The sequence below is a fragment of the Lepisma saccharinum genome, chromosome 14, assembly GCF_977018435.1.
Source record: "Lepisma saccharinum chromosome 14, izLepSacc3.1, whole genome shotgun sequence".
In the NCBI taxonomy this organism is placed as follows: Eukaryota; Metazoa; Arthropoda; class Insecta; order Zygentoma; family Lepismatidae; genus Lepisma; species Lepisma saccharinum.
In genome coordinates, this window is record NC_139242.1 from 58,737,616 (window position 1) to 58,755,271 (window position 17,656).

Genomic DNA, 17,656 nt, shown 5'->3' on the forward strand with positions numbered 1-17,656 from the left:
TCTAAAATCATATTGCCCAGTCTCGTAATTTTCATCTTGCACAAAGAGCTTTGTGTTGCTGAGTAATACATTTTTCTTTTGTCGTGCTATTTTGCACACATATAGTGGACTATTTAGGAGTTTATTTCTGAGGGAGCAGGGGCAGGTTTCTTTTTTCCGGCGCCTCGGAGGGCGGTCGTTTCATCTTGGTAAAACAAGCCCTATGAGGTGCGAGCCAGTTGGTTGCCCTGTTTGCTAAGCCAAGGCTGAGAACTCCAAACGAACATAATAAAGAATATGTTGGACAAGTATAAAGTTTGTTTTAAGAACACTTTATGCTCAGACATGCTAATCGGGAGTGGGCTAACGTTATAAAGTGAAATCCGAAGCACTCCCCCCCACCACCACCACCCGCATTCATTCAGGGTACACTTCTTATCCTGGTGTCTTATTAAAATTTACATCCAGGACGCCATTTCCACAGAATTATGACTCCTCCTCTTTATATTATGCTACTTTATTTACGTTTTTAAAAATAATAAAATTATTTTATTCTAAATATATGGGACGTAAAGGAAAAGAAAATCCTGCGGGGGGGGGGCGTGGCTCTTTGGCCTCCCTTAGTATCGGACTAATGACAATAATCAACAAAGATGCTTGTTCACAAATTATCCTTTTCCATTTCGTTCATGCCTGTTTTTACATAGACACGCTGAAAAGGGGATTGTGGAGGTTGTCAGAATTCCACTTTGGACTTAATTTCCCCTACCCATAATGGCATTCAAAATGCTTTTTCAGTAGCCTCACCACCACCCTTGAAACCTTACTGTTTGCGCCTGTGATCTTGTGTTCCTTAAAGGGATAAATTATACTGATGTCGGAGCAATATGCTATCTGTAGCAATTATACATTTCACAGGAAACGTGCTGACTACAGCTTAAACATTGTCCGGTCAGAACATCGATTAAGGTTATATAGTTTACATATGTTAATATTCAGTCATAGACAATCTTGAAATAAAACGTCGCAACTTACTGTGAGTCCCCATCCGAAAGTAGAACACGTCTTTTTCAATTCTCTTCTGTTCAGTTCTCTTCCAAAAGTGGCAGGCTGTACAAACTTGTCGAAGCTGAACTCATGCATGATCTGGAAGCGAAAAATAACGTAGCCTGAAGCAACCTGAAGCAACGCAAAAAATATACAGGGTTATCCATTTGGGTATGGATAAAATAAAACATTAATAAAAACGTAATAGTAGAAATAAAATTCGTGTTGGTGTTTTCGTACGTCAAACATGGGAGTTTTGCTTTAGTGTGTTGGCAACAATGAAGTTTGAACTGATTCGTTATTGTTAAAATGGCGTTTACGAACCAGCAACGAGCTAAATGTGTCCTTTGGTATACTAAGTGCGAGAGTGTTTAACCCCTCCAGACTTCTTCGTCTGGGGTTTCGTTAAAGACACTGTCTATTCACAGAAACCCACAGACATTGATGATTTGAAACTCAAAATCACACAGGCTTTCGACAGAATCACCCCAGAGATGTTACACCAGACGCGGAATGAATTGAATCACCCTTATGAGTTGTGTAGAGTTCGCAATGGAGGCCATGTAGAAAACTGAAAACTGTACCAAACTGTTAGTCTAGTGTATAAAAATAAAAACTCCCACATTTCAGTCTTTTGTAAACAATATTTCAGGTAATTACATTTGACCAAAAAAAATTCCCATCCATTTTATTTTATCCATACCCAAACGGATCACCCGGTATATTTATGAAATTGTAACATTTTACTCTTTACCGATTTCTACTTCATTCTATATTTTTATCATTACGTCTCTCTCTCTCTGGCGTGTGTGTTTTTTATCTTCCTCTTACTATTTGTTTACCTTCAATTCTGTCTTTCTTTCATCTCCCCCCCGCCCCTTAGTTCCCATAATGCGAGGTTCTCAAGGCCTGCGTTGAGATATGTACAGTCACCCGCAATAAAAAAATCATGCACCTAGATCCTGGAATGTGCTTACACTAGTGCTAAACCATATAGAAAATTGTTCGATAGCTAACCGTAACAAAAATTGAAATGCACTGCACACTACTAACAAAGAGTAGCATAATCTCCTTAATTAAAAATATTATTCCTAACAACAATAAAATTACTCTACTAATTAATAAAATAATTGACATTGTACTTGTAATTATTCATAAGTTGGTTATAAACATCGGCCCTTTAATTCAACATACGCGTAACTTTTCACGAATGTATTTATTTATTCACTATGTTTTATTGTTGATTGATTGATTTCTTTTATTTTACTAATCACTAGTAAGACAACTAAAGTACTAGTTAAGCAACGTTTCTCTTACATCTTCTGGGCAATGAAATATGAAACTTCACACTATTGATTATACATAACTACCTTTTAAATACTTTACCAGATTTATAGCTATAAGCGAACAATTTTGTGTCACGGCTGGAACAGAAGAAACACTGCCTCTTTACTTAATAAAGAATTTATTTTAATTTCTGGGAATTGTCAAATGATGAAAAATAAATTGTTTAAGGTAAAGAGAGAAGACAATTGACCTTTGAGTATTCCAGTGGAGTTCAAGGGAAAATGCAACAGTTCAATTAATGATTTATTTGTGTCACGGGGAAGGGGACAATAAAAATCAAAGGTAAATCAAAAAGTTGAAACAATCTAACAATATGTAAAATATCTTCTACGTTCTAACTTGATTATGTACAGGGTGATCCGTTTGAGATTGAGTTGAGTTTGAGTTGGTGTTTTAAGTCCACTTTATTCACAGGAAAGCTAATCGGGACTGGACTTGCGGTTTAAAGTGGGATCCCAACCACTGTGCCATGTGCCTCCACCGGGTATCGAACCCGGGACCCCAATCCGTTTGAGATGTCACAAAAGTAAACCGTTATACACAAGAGGTTAATGTACGTATCTCTGAGCAGCTTGTTGTAATATAAGCAGAAAGGATATAAGTTTCGAATGAGTGGAGGTTTACAAACTTCAGCCACATGGCGGCTCCATTGTGCATGGTAACAAAGGTGGTGGTCACGTCGCAACAGCACACACAGTATGTTGTATGGTATGCGAAATTTTCGAGTATTACATGCATACTGCTGCCGTCACGCAGCTAAAGTCAGTAAACCTCCAATCACTCGAAACCTACATCCTTTCTGCTTATATTACAACAAACTGCTCAAAGAAAGGTTTACTTTTCTAACATCTCAAACGGATCACCCTGTATAATACTTGAAATTTTATCCAAATGACAATTTGGTATTGCTTACAAAATAAAATAAAGTTAGAGCATTGCATTTTGTTTCAAAATTGATATTCTTGGAGTAAGGTGGTCGGAATTACGAGTATTGTCATGTTAAGGTAAGGATAACAATAACAAGAAATTATATACTGCATTTAACTTACTTTCAACAAAGCGGCATCATACACTTCATGGCGTACCACAATAAATACCTCGGATGGTGTTTCGCAATGGTTGAAGCGCGTTTTCTTCTCCAATGTTCCTCCATAGATCGCAACCTCAGCTTCCCTGCAACATACATCACGATTACAATCATTGCTGAGTGAAAAGTGGCAATTATTTGGGTCAAAGGTGGAGTAATTACGTGTTATATCAGTGTAAATATACTAAACGTATAACCAGTGACATGCTCATAATTCTTTAATGGGTTATCTGCCTTCTATTTTAATCTTTCTAGAGCTGAGCCGATGTCACACCGATATCGATAGACTTACCGAGATTCACGGTGCAGTGGTAACGTAGTCACCTTATAATCAAGGAGTCCTGGGTTCGATACCCGATGGAAACATATTGCTCAGTGGTTCGTATACCGCTTTAAATTGCAGAACCAGGCCCGATTAACCTATTTGTGCATAAAGTGGACTTAAAACAACAATTCTTACCGATTCCCACCGATATCGATGCTTGAGAATTGTAACAATTAAAAGTTGTTCAAAATATTAATTAATATTAGTGGGTGACTATTTCACTCCAATACCAAGCATAAATTTACTAGAGTTTTGCTTTTAAATACAGAGCATTCCCTGACATTCGCTACGAGACTCGGCGGCAAGCGGCCCGGCGTCAGCGCTTGTCTTTCCCGGTGAACGGGTCCGCGACAGTCGCACGCTACAGTCTGTTTTTTCGCTCTCCCTGCCTTCGCTCTCTTTCCCTTTCTGTTGACGTTGCAGACTGACGCCAGTATAATCCTCCCTCAGAAGTTGTGTTGTGTCGTGTCCGTGTGTTGAAGATTGTGGCTTAATATGGCACCACAAAAGTTTACATTACAACAAAGGATTTATCCTGTCGAGTCTTACTTCGGAAAGAGGAATTGTGGAGAAGTTCGACGACGTTTTGCAACGAAATTTCCTGGTGTTCCCGTTCCACATAGGACCACTATATTAAACCTTGTAAAAAAGTTTAGAGTAACAGGGTCAGTTCTGAATAAAATGGAAAGAAAAGTGGGGAAATCTAAAAAATAAAGTATACAAAGACAATCCGCACACCATCCGTGAGTTAAAAGAGAGTATTTTACGAGAAATCTGGAGAATTACAGTAGACAAACTTGCACGTGTAAATGCCAACTTCCTTCGGAGATGCCAGGAATGTGTTGCAGCAGAGGGGCATAATTTTCAATACCTTCTGTAGTCAAGGTAAGTACACATTATGAAAACTGTAATTTTAATAGCCGACTTTACCGACTGTCGCGTACCCCGTTCACCGGGAAAGTCAAGCGCTGATGCCGAGCCGCTTGCCGCCGAGTCTCGTAGCGAATGTCAGGGTCATAATATACTGTAGACATTTAGACGCAGAATTTTACTGCTGCTATAGCGCTACAACTGCCGTCCTGAAACTTTATTTTACTGCGCTAATCTCCCTGGAAACCTATGTGCGATATGTTCGATTGTGAATGACTACTAAATCTGAAATCACGTCTGTCATTTCAACTTCTGACAATTGGTGGTTAACATATTGAGCTCATAAAGCTCCTAGTAAAAAAAATTAAAAAACGGGGGCCCCACAAAACATTTTGCCCAGGGACCTCCACAAACCTTGATTCGGCCCTGTATGTAACCATTATTATTTAATTAATTCTTTTTTTCTTGCATAACACAACACAATGGTGTTGGATTCTCGTGAGATTCCTTTTTCCGTAAAAATCTTGCATACTGGAAACTAGAGAGAATCATTATGAAGCATGATTTATACAAAGCTCCCTTAATCAGTTCTGCAGAGAGACCCAAAGCTGTTGGTACATCTTAATCGTCTATTAACATTATCGACTTGAAAATATCAAGTAGATAAAGTCCCTATTAGCCTATTTATGTTAAACTTTATATTCTTTTGAAAACTGGAAAGGTCATTATCGAAATATTGCTGTTTCATGATGCTCGATGTTTTTTTTTTTGTTCGTTGCAGTTTCAAGATATCATCCCTTTTCTGTTACTTATCTCTTTTGGGGGAGGGGGCAAGTGCCTTTGTGCACCCTGCTATATCTGTCAATGCGACACAATATATTAAAAGATTGCCCCCTCTAGGATTGACTTCGCCCCCCCCCCCCCCCCGTACAAAGAATTCCTGTCTACGGGCCTGATGGCACGATAATGCCATTCGATTCAACAATGCAAAACAAGACGGGCAAGAGAGAAATCAAGCTAACGTTTATTTCGAACAATGCTTCAGCAATGTGCCGTGAAAGACTTCAAAGCCTGCTGTGCTGTGCCGCTGATGGGCAAGCATTCAAAGAAGGAAATACACAGTCCGTCCAGTGGGAAAGGTGACTGATTTTTTTTTTTTTTTTGCCACGGAACCACCAGTGCGATCTATGGAGAAGTATATGTACTTTGTAGCGACATATTTCGACTTTCTTCCGGCAAAGTACCTGCTGAACGTCGGTCGAAAACGGAGCAATGTAGCAACGTCCCAACATTAAATTCTGTTTCAAATTTGCTAAAGGTGCAACAGAGACGTTTCAAATTATTCAAATTGTTTACGGTAGTGAGACATTGAGCCGTAAGAACGTGTTTAAGTGGTATGCATCATTTCCTGATGGTCGGGAGAGCATTGAAAACGATCCGCGACTAGGACCATCAGTGACTGACGAAAATGTCCAAAAAGTGGTGGAGATTGTACGCATCATCCACAAGGAATTCACTCCAGAGGGTCACACTGTAAACGCTGAGTATTACGTGGGTGTTTTGGATCGTCTATTGGCCAGGATTCGTAGAGTTCTGCCGAATATCGGGAACAGGGCTCATGGTCTCTGTTGCACGACAATGCACCCGTGCACAAGAGCAGGTTGATACGCCAGTTTTTGGTCTAAAAAGGGATAGTCGAGCTCGATCACTCCCCATATTCTCCATATTTAGCTCCATGCGACTTCTGGGTATTTCCAAAACTGAAATTGGCGTTGAAAGGAAAGCGTTTCGACACCATTCTAGACATCCAAAAGGCTTCGACCGCGATTTTGGAGGCAATTCCGAAACATGAGTACCATGGCTGCTTCACAAAGTTCTACAACCGCTTCAGTGCATGTATTGACTCACAAGGTGTCTATTTTGAATAAACGTTATTGTAAAGAACCAGTCCACAACGTCTTGTCTTTCATTTCTCATTAGTCACCTTTCCCACTGGACGGACTTTGTACATACGACGCACGGCACAACCCCATATGAGGCATAAATGCATTACCGGCAACGAACGTAAAGCTACCATATTTTCATAACGTGATATCGGGACGTTTTTACTACTCCATTCTTTTTGTCTATTCCTATGTCGCAATGCATGACCGCACGAGCGTAGTACATATAAATGATACATATGTTATTAATCAAGCAAAATAAACAAATGTTACTACGTACAATATACAATGGAACAAGAACAAAAGCATTTTACTGGAAATGAAGAAAACAGGTTTGTACCCCGAAATTAGCGGCCACCCCTACCAACAAACACAACTGCATACCCTCAATCTCTCTCTACCCCTCCGCCTGACTAACGTGCAAGAAACTGTTTCTTGCATGTTATCTTTTTCTGTATCTTTCGTAATTAACAATGTTTTGTGGAAAATGTGCGTTTGTATGTTTATTATGACTGAGTAAACACTAGAACATTAGAGAAAAATGGCTTGACAAGAAATCGGGACATCTTGACGTCCCGAATCAGGTCAGAAAAAAGTCGGGACACGGGCTGAAAAAAAGGGACTGTCCCGACTTAATCGGGACGTCTGGTAGCCTTAAACGAACGTGTTAGACTCATAACAGGTTTTCGCACATAAAACAACACAAATATAAACCTAGGCCTCTCCGGGTAACGTTGTGGCTAACGCTATGGCCCTCGAATCAAGGAGTCTCCAGTTCGATTCTTCGTGGAGGCCAGTGCCGGATCAACAGGCCGCGAAACCCCGCGTTGCGGTATAGAGGGCTTGCGTATGTAAAAGAATGAACGTAGTTACTCGGGGGCACAGAAATGAATACAATATATACATGTAAAGGTAAAGTTCCCTGTGCATATAGCACCGTGCCATGAAGGCACATTTAGGGTATGTGGAGCTAGGGCCCCACGTATTTTTCATGGATATCTTGGAGGTGATGTGATCAACACCACACTCCGGCCGCCATTACCTTCCCAACTGGTACCATTTGATTTCAGGCTGCTGTGCGCCCTGGGGCCGCATTATGCGGGGACAAAACAGGAAAAATTCCTACCTTAGATCACCCACCTCGGGTGTTCCACGTGTCAGTCATACTAGAAACAAATCAGGCAAGAATTTCACGAGAAATGCAGTGGTGAAGGTTTCAGCAACCTATCTTTAATCAGGAAAAGTTACAACTGCATGATTGTAACAAGTGTCATTTTACAGGTGTGAGAAAACAGTGTCATATATATCATTTCACCACGGGCGCCGTAACCGGGGAGGGGGGGGGGCAGGGGGAGGCCCAGGTCCCTCCAGTTCTCGTTTGGCTGTCCTTAGGGGGTCCAATCCAATGTATAACTTTCAATATATGACATAATTTTTGCACACAGAAACTTCGCACACAACAGGTGGGAAATTTCGCAGGATTCTGCTCTGAAATGGGAAGAATCAATAACGTGGGACTATCATTCAGTTTCAGTATCTTTCTTTGTACTGGTGCACACCAATGTGGTTTCCCCTAAGCCTAACCTGTTTCTACGTGACCAATTGTTCCAGCCTAACTCCTTTACTTTTTATAGGGTTAATTTTCAAGAATTACACACACACACACACATTATATATATAATGTATGTGTGAATGAAGGTAGTTTGGTAGGGGGGGCGGCATTGGTAATATTTTGTGGGGGGGCGGTTATAGATGCGGTACTGGTGGAGGCACAATGCATAGTGGCCAGTATCTCACTATAAAATTTGGGCCTAGTCCTAAATAGCCTCTCTGAACACAAAATTGGCTTAATATAAGATACAGAACGAAATGAGATTCCCAAACAAAATGTCTCGATTAGCACAGAGATTATTCTGCTTTAGTCTCTACTCGGAGAGTTTGAAAGGATATGATCTCCTTCTCATCTCGAATTTTGAACTGTCATCTTATCTGTGTACCATCTTTAATTCCAATGCTCTGTTCATTGTTGGTTTTAGTCCTGAAATTTAATTAAACTTGTAGGTTAGATTAGAAAGCATACTACCACACGCATGGACATCCAATAGGGGAGGAGAGCAAGAAGGGCGCAACCTCCCTATTGGAAAATGAAAGTCAATATTTCGCACATACAATTTCATTTCAGTCACAGTTATATGTGTTAATTATTGGAAGGAAATTGCAGGAACATTATAACTTCAAACTGAAGTAGGGTTACCAGATCGCTATAAGGGAAATGTAGGACATGCTGTCCCAAAATGTAGGACATTAAGTCAAAATGTAGGACACAAAATATTCTCAATAAATAATACGTATTTCTATAGAACACGTTAGAAAGTAATTTTAAAATGACACTTCTTAGTTTATAGGAATGAATTCTCAATGAATTTTTAAATGCAAAATTTCAAAACTTGCAATCATACTAAACAATGCACTTCTTACTACGTGATTTAGGTGGTACTTCTCAGAGGAGACAATTTTTCTCAAAATTTCAGGTTTAGTCAAAATATATTTATGTTAGATTGGGCAGTCAAACTCTTTGAAATTATAGGGACCAGTACCAAACATTTTACAGACTTTATGAAAAAATCATTTCTCTCGTGAGTCTGTTGTGCTGATGGTAATAAAAGTACTCTCTCAACGTTTGCATTATGCCCTGTAATGGCAAACAAGTATTCAGCAATTACCATAATTTGAAGTGGTTCCAGAGTTTCATGTTGAGTAGTTTTTAGTTCAATTACAGGGTTTCTATCAAAATAACAAATCCAGAATTCTTGACTTTTTCTGGACGTTTCTTGACTTTTTTTCGTTTTTCTTAACGTTTATTTAATCGACTCCAACTTAGGTAAAGTTGTAAATTAGTAATAAAGAAAATAAATATTTATTTAATGAAAAATCTCTACCAAAGGGGCAGTTAAGAGGAAAACTGAAGCTGTATTTAAGAATAGAATTAAACCTGCTTTATCTATTAATGCATCCTGACCTGCATTTGGCAGACTAGCAAGGCACTGCTATCTGGACTCACAGTCAGTATCATAGTATGTGGGGCATTGTGTCGGTTGTCCCTATATGTCTGCGACTGTCCCTTCTGAAGCAATGATTTTTTAAGAGGGAACATGTGCCTTGTTTGCCCCTCCCTGGAAGAAATTCTGTGGACATCCATGGCCACACGAAGTGAGATTGGGTATCATGAATCCAGGAATATAAGTTCTCATTCGTAAAAATTAAATATAGTTGTACTTTAGACAAATTTGGCAACCTATTCTAGAACAGTGGATTTCATACGGTTTCACGCAGCTGGAAGCTGAAAGGACCCAGACTTTTGCAACAATCACTCCGATGCAGAACTCGAGCACATCTCCATGACGCCCAATAATGTTCACCTGAAAAAAGAAAAAAAACCGTCATTAACATCCGCAGCGTAAACCAGCTCCAAGCTTGTAAAGCTGAATAACATATAATTAAATATTTAAAAATTAATAAATTAAAATTTCGAACCATTTACTTAGGATATTTCTCTAAATTTTTATGCAAGTTTAATAGTTGATTGATTGAGTTTGTGTTTTAAGTTCACTTTATGCATAGATGGGCTAATCGGGACTCGACCTAGAGTTTTTTTAAAGTGGGATCCGAACCACTATGAGCCTCCACAGGGTATCTAATCCGGGATTACAAGGCGACATCAAACGTAATGTGTAATCGCTAACATACCCTTCTTGACAATTTTATACTTCAATTTTCTATCTGTGTTACTTGTAAATATAGTTATTTCTACATTATTATTCATTGTTTATTTCTTTAATTTTCAAAATTCTCAAAACTGCGTGGCACAACATCACTTTGGCATCGTCGCCTTGTAATCAAAGGGTCGATGGTTCGTTACCCGTTGGAGGCACATTACACTGTGGTTCAGATCCCACTTTAAACTGTAGGTCCAATCCCGATTAGCCCATCTATGCATAAAGTGGACTGAAAAATTTCAATCAATTGAACAATATCTCCTTGAGGGTCTATGCCTGCCAAGAGGCTTTTCATTGTATGACTCATGGTCAATGCTTCGAGTCCCATTGCCGCTGGAATACCGCACAAATTTCCAGCGTACAGAGATTATTATGAAAATAACTTTTGTTACTAACATATTTTGTTTGGCACGCCGTTTTGACACTACAAACCCTAGAGGAGCACGAATTTCTCGTGAATATGCATTCAACAACGTAACACAGATTTGCAATTTCCCACTGAGGGATCGACTTTCAAAATACACTACCTTTCGAGTATATATTGGTTTGGTATGTCCGAAGTAGTCGCATACATTTCGTTTAAGTAAATTTTTAACCATCGCGACCGACGGATCGAAGGGGAGGAGCTAAGAAATAGAGAAATCAGAAGAGCATTAGCCGGATGCCTAGAAACACAACACGACAGCGTGACTTGACCAGCTTACCATAAATGGATAATCCGCTCTTCTCGTGTGTGATACGTTCGAGTCGGAACTATTGCATCTTTCCTCTGGTGGAAGATCTGTGAACAGAACAAATAAGTGAAGTTATCTTCAACAGCAATAGAAGTTTAAAAAGCAGATTTGGGGTTTATTTGGCAAACCAAATAACATGCTCCAGCCGTATGACCGATTCAATTATTGTTTCACGAGACATTACAGAACCCTAGTTCGAAATTCTTAAGCTCAGGGCGATAATATTATACTGTTACTCTTTTGGGGGGGGATATAATTATTTTAGTAACCCATAACAATAATTACGTGGATTTTAACTTTTAACTTGATAAAGTAAAAATTTCCTGTGACGAGAAATTAGAAATACAAATTCGATATATTTTTGTCCCAAATGATGCACCTGCTTTAAATTAAGCAGTATACCAACACTAGGCCTAAGCATTATATTTTAAGAAGTGATGTTATTAATGAATATCGAGAATATCGGCTACATCTTGTAATGCAGCTATAGTATAAATCTTCTTCACATTCTCCTCAGCAAAGTGCCAAACACTTATTATCGTTGTTGCGAGCGAAGCGAGCAAGAACATTTTTACATCCATTTCTTTGCAGACTTTCAAGAATATTAATTTAATGAGGTGTCAATACTTTCTTAGGATCCCGAGATATTTAGTCTTTTCCAGCTTCTCTCTTAGCACGTTCGGGGTCGAAAATGTGTAGATACCATATCGCTAAATACAGACTCCAAAATTTAATGTTCTAACTCTCTCCCCACGACAGAAATCCCTTGAGAATCTAAGATTTAACACTTTATCAAGAGCTTCCTATCTCCCTGTTTAAATTTAATACTCAATCCTACCACCAAAATTTCCATGCCAATTTTAAACTTACTGTTGATATTGAAGAGTTGATATTGCCTCCTCTAAAAAAATTAATTCTCAGCCTCCACACCAGAATTTCCGAAACAGACTAAGACAATAGTAATACACAAGAATTGGAAATTCCCATCATTTTAATGCTCAATCTCCCTTTAACTAAAATACCCGCCATAATATAAGACCTTGGGTTGCACACTGCCCTCCCCCCAAACGTTTAGTTCAGAATCCCCTCCCAGAACCCACGTGGCAATTAAGGCCTAATACATAAGAGTTGGATATTTCTCCTCCCTTCCCCTTTCGATAATGCCCTTAAACACTTTTTTATCTTCATCTAATGGATTAAATATGGTGCATTTAAGGTGTAAAATTTTTACATATTTTTTGGAATATATATATATATATATATCAGGAGCGTATATTCCAGGCTAGCTAGGCTATCTGCGAAGCCTAGAAAGTAAAATACGGAAGAGAAATATCTTAGAAACTGTGTGAATTAAGCTGATTTGAAAAAGAAGATAATGGTGGTTCTGAAGTTGGCGACCTGAATTCTTAGCAGTTGGCAACCTGAATTCTTAAGTTGGCAACCTGAATTCTTAGGAGTTGGCAAACTGAATTCTTAGGAGTTGGCAACCTGAATTCTTAGAAGTTGGCAACCTGAATTTTTATAAGTTTGCAACCTGACTACCATTGGGATGGCAACGTGGCTTCCTTGAAGCCCAGGTCTTAGACTCAGCACACGCCACTGATATATATATGTTGAATTCTCTATTATTTGAAGGGATAAAATCCCCCCCACTAAATTTCGATGGCGCAGCCTGCGTCATAATCCCGCCCTGTGGACACCACTGACTTCAAGTGTTCGCAGATTCTCATGTGAGGAGAATAATAAAGTAGTTGCCATTTTAGCACGAAATTCAAACAATATCTGCACACAAAGAATGAAGATTCATTGTTGCATGACTTCCAGAAAAGTTGTAAATGGAGTACGTCAGTCCTGGTTAACCCGCCTTGTTTGTGGAGGAGCTCTCTCATATGCTTGGACTGCAGAGCAGAGGTGCTGGAGGAAGAAAGGAATGAGCAATGCAGGATCGGATCTTGCTTTTAACCTATCGGTACATGGTTCTACAGAAGCAGAAATAGTGTTTCTCATAATGTAAGCACTTACGAGTCAAATTCACGTATTTGTGTATCCAATCCAAGTAATATGCCACTCTTGTGTACACAGCAGCAGTGGCACCAGGGCAGGAATTTGTTCCTCTTGATAAAACCCCAGCAAGGATTTTTTTCCGACACACGATAGGCCCACCTGAATCTCCCTAGAGAAGAAACACAAAAAGTTATCAATGTTGCCAACTCATGAGTTCAAAATGTCACTAAATAACAATTGACGATACCACGGACTCTGTCGCGAAGTTGTTTGTGAACCGTGTTACAAATCCAGGAATTCGTGATTAGCCAAAACTGTCCAGAAAAGCGAAATGAAAAAAATAAACCAAATAAAAAAATACAGGGATTCTAGAATCGTGATCCTTGGTATTCAGGAAGAAAAAAGGACAGCAAGAAGGAGAAACTGTAAGATTCAAAGGAAGGCGAAAAGAGTGGGAAAGGAAACAAATAAGATAAGGAACAGAAAAATAAGTAAATATGTTTTTTTTAGTCCATAATCTTCCTTTGGGTACTCTGTTACTTGACACGCAAAACGTTAATTCAAAGAATAGGCCAAAAGCAGGCACGTATCTAGAAATATGTTTGGGGGGAGGATCCGAACCAAGTGTCTCAGGAATAATAATAATAATAATAATATTTAAATTAAAATAATTATATTAAATCGAATTAATACTAATTACAACACATAAATTAATATTTTATTATTATTACACGAATAGATAAAAAAAACTCTATAAGAATAGATATAACAGCCAGCGCATATTCATTACGTAGCTTACCTGTAGTTAAGATCGGAATAATTTACATAAAAACAAGTGCCCTGGCAATGAAGTTAATGCCAAATAGATGAATAATTGAATATTTATTGAAAAACAAAAATTATGTTACATGTACTAGTTGGAGAAATGTAAGCTTCTGATTAATATTTTATGTATATTAATTTGAGTAGTGGTGTACATAAATCTTCTTTGCAATGTCATTCAAAGCCGTATGATCCCAATATAATCCTTGCCATCTAAAAAGTTCAGAGGAAATTAATAACCATCGATTATGCAACAAATGCTAATATTTTCATTACTTAATTTAAGTACTTAGTAAGCCTTTCGGGGGGGGCCGGACCCCTGGACCCCCCTAAATACGTCCTTCCTGTCCTTCAAAGCCGAATGATCCCAAAATAATCCTTGTCTTCCAATAAGTTCAGAGGAAATAATACAACAAATACTAAACGAGTATATTTACATTATTTAATTTTCGTACTTAATAAGTCTCTCGGGTGGGGAGGGGGTGGGGTGGTCCGGACCCCCAAAATACGTCCTTCGTGTTCTTCAAAGCCGTATGATCTTATTGTCTTCCAATAAGTTCTGAGGAAATTATACAACAAATGCTAAACAAGTATATTTTCATTTAATTTTCGTACTTAATAAGTCTTTCGGGTGGGGGGAAGGGGCCCTGAATACGTCCTTCGTGTCCTTCAAAGCCGTATGATCCCAATATAAACCTTATCTTCCAATAAGCTCAGAGGAAATGATACAACAAACGCTAAACGAATATATTTTTCATTATTTAATGTATGTACTTGATAAATCTTTCGGGGGGTTCCTGACTCCCTCCTAAATACGTCCTTGGCCAGAAGGTGTATCCTGGTACAGTTCCCGCCACTGAGTAAAGTGTCGTCTGCAGGGCTGTTGCATGAATCATTCGAATGGGCAAGTAAATAAAATCAACGAATCATTCAAACCCAAGAAAAGCAAATTATTGAAATGCATTCTCCCTGTGTATCGGTTGCTTTCCCCTCTCCTGTAAATGTTCATATTCCCTCGCAAACGGAACGGCGAGGTCTGGTTGGCAGAGAACGAAACAAATGCTGTCTCCAGCGCTCTTCTTATTGGTTGGAAACACGAGGAAGTTGCCAGCAGACGACAGAAGATCCTGTGGCGGGAACGATACACCAGGATAAACCTTCGGAGATATTCGCGATTAAAATTACCACGCTTCCAATATGGCCACTCTACGTAGGATAGATCTTTGTTTACATTGAGTAGTAGTACGTAATAGCAGCGTGTTGTCATTGCTGGTATGGAAGGAACGTTTAAATTACGCGTTATATTTAAATATTCCGAATGCGATGTGAATTCCAGGAACTATAACGAAGGTGAAACTAATGTATAGGCACTGGTTTTTCAAAGCGGTGCTGTTTCATCTGCACTGCACCTCGGTTGTAACTGCCTAACAGGCTTTCAGAAATGATTTGAAAATAAAGCAATTCACCTGTATTGCAAAGCTTGGGAGGAAATAAATGAAAACATGCTGTTACAGTTTTTTTTCCCCAAAGAGGCAGGCTGGTTTAATAACAACACCGGATAATGATAATAATAATAACAATAAGAACAATTTCATTAAGGCTATTTTCAGTCATCACTAAAAATTAACATACTGAATGAAACAGCAACATTAGCATGTCAATTATGTTTTTCTGACTTATCTTTATGATTACGGACATTAATTAATTCTCAAAAACTATTTTCATCTTTGCACTTAATCGACTTGCACCTGTTCCAAATTACATACATAATACATTGTTTTCGAAAAAAAATATATATTCATAAAGAACAATTTAAAACTTACTTTCATGGCAATAAAATCATCTTTCCGAAAGATTATTTCGGAAAATAGAGTGAACAGACTCGTACATTCTTCGTAATTTCCTTGCCGCATTTCAGTTATGCCAATCTTGTCAATCAGTTCTGTTTTCCCTGATTTATTTAAACATATCATTTTGTTGATTCCACGGAGTGGAAAACATATGTAAGCTTTTCACTTGTCCTGAACCACAAAACGATTTAGAGCCAAAAACTGAACAGTATACGCTACTTTTTCGCATGTTCCCCATGTTTTGAACGGCTTCAACACGGCGAAGTGCAGCGAGGTGTTCTACGTGGAGTGGTTCCTAAAAATCTCACCAGATGGCATATCGGATAATATTAATCGCGAATAGCATCCGCGTTATTGTCAGAATATACTTACGTCACAGGTGTCATGTCCCTTATCAGAAGCTACGCATATTTCCCGTTTATTTTTCTCGTTGGTCAGCGCCTCCTCGCACTCCTCATTTCTTACCACCATCACGCTTAATTTCAAAAGTCTCGTTGATACCCAGCTGTATTCCTAGGAAGAAAAAAAAAACAGGTTTGCTTTTATCAGCATGGCTTCCGTGTTTTCTTGAGCATACAATTCACTATGTTGCATTGGCAGAGTACAATTTTAGGATTTCATATGATTTTATTTGGGTCAGTGCTGTCTCCGAAGTCCTGAAATTCAAAATACAGAGTGTTTCAAAAGTGGCGCAACCCAAACCTTGATAGCTTATAACATAAAAATCGTAAAAGAGATACATATTTACACCGGGTTTTCTGCATTATAAAGCCTCATTCATTTAGATATTTTCAATGCCTTATATAATCAGTTTACTTCATTCAGAAAACTGTATAAATTATTAAATAGCGGAAGTCAGCTTTAAACATTTTCCAGAATGCCACTTTTGGCTGAGAAAAATATGTAAGAAATTACCTAATGGTCGTAATTAGATGTTTCATGACCCATGCCATTTTAATTTGTCATTTGCGACCAATATTGGTCATGTGCAGGATTTCCTGGATTTGTGACTGGAGATTATTTGTTTTACGTCAAGAAGTGCCATTTTGGGGGCATATCACCTTAGGTGGCAACACTTGTAGGTCGAAATTTTGTCAACAGACGTAAGAATAGCACTGTACTTAGAAGAGTAACAATTCCTAAGGTTTACGAAATGATTTACCTTCTGCAAATAATAGCCAGGGATGGTATTTTTAACAAGAATGTTACGTATAAACATATATAAACATCTTGTGGATTTTATTATTGCCACTTGTTTAGCGCCTTATCTCTAACTAATTTTACTCACCGTTCGACCCCATCCCATTGTTTTGCAACTCGTCCCGGGAGGTACCTCAAACTTCTTGGTCGGGAGATTAATTTTATTGACATAAGCATTAAATTCAAATGGCTCAGTAACCTAAAGAGAAAGAGGCAGTGAAATAAATTGTCAAGTATTTGACATGCTATGACATATTAAAGTCAATTACAAGCCAATATAATTCCTAATAACATTTTCCATAATTTTTCCAAAATTAGTTATCATTTGAAGTCACAATGTCTATTGTGAGATTTCTTTTGCATTTTAATCTCAGAATATCGCTATTAGATGATTAGTTGAATGCGTACTGATGCCGTATATATATATTTCATATGTGTATCTATATTTATATAATATTATTTGATAAATTAATAATATATTAAATATATATTTTTCTATTATACTTCATGGCTTGTTAGTGCACAGTTATTATGCAAATAAACACACCAACGTAAAAATCAACATGTTACAACAATGTTTCAAATCTCTCTCTTCTGCATCACTTTGCAAGATATTTGCATGATTATTTATATTCTATTCAAATTCCATCTGTTTAAGTGACACTACTATAA

General features: G+C 38.2%; 1 protein-coding gene across 1 annotated transcript in view; it reads right to left on the reverse strand.

The window, feature by feature from the left end:
- LOC145998375 (uncharacterized) overlaps window positions 1–17,656 on the reverse strand; it is a 30,695-nt gene that overhangs the window by 8,640 nt on the left and 4,399 nt on the right. The window contains exons 5-11 of the mRNA XM_083134782.1: window positions 17,073–17,183; window positions 16,157–16,297; window positions 13,131–13,281; window positions 11,079–11,155; window positions 9,920–10,017; window positions 3,423–3,546; window positions 1,015–1,158 (exon numbers count right to left, since the gene is read on the reverse strand). Of these exons, the coding sequence (XP_082990908.1) occupies window positions 1,015–1,158; window positions 3,423–3,546; window positions 9,920–10,017; window positions 11,079–11,155; window positions 13,131–13,281; window positions 16,157–16,297; window positions 17,073–17,183 (846 nt within the window). The remainder of the gene's footprint in view (window positions 1–1,014; window positions 1,159–3,422; window positions 3,547–9,919; window positions 10,018–11,078; window positions 11,156–13,130; window positions 13,282–16,156; window positions 16,298–17,072; window positions 17,184–17,656) is intronic.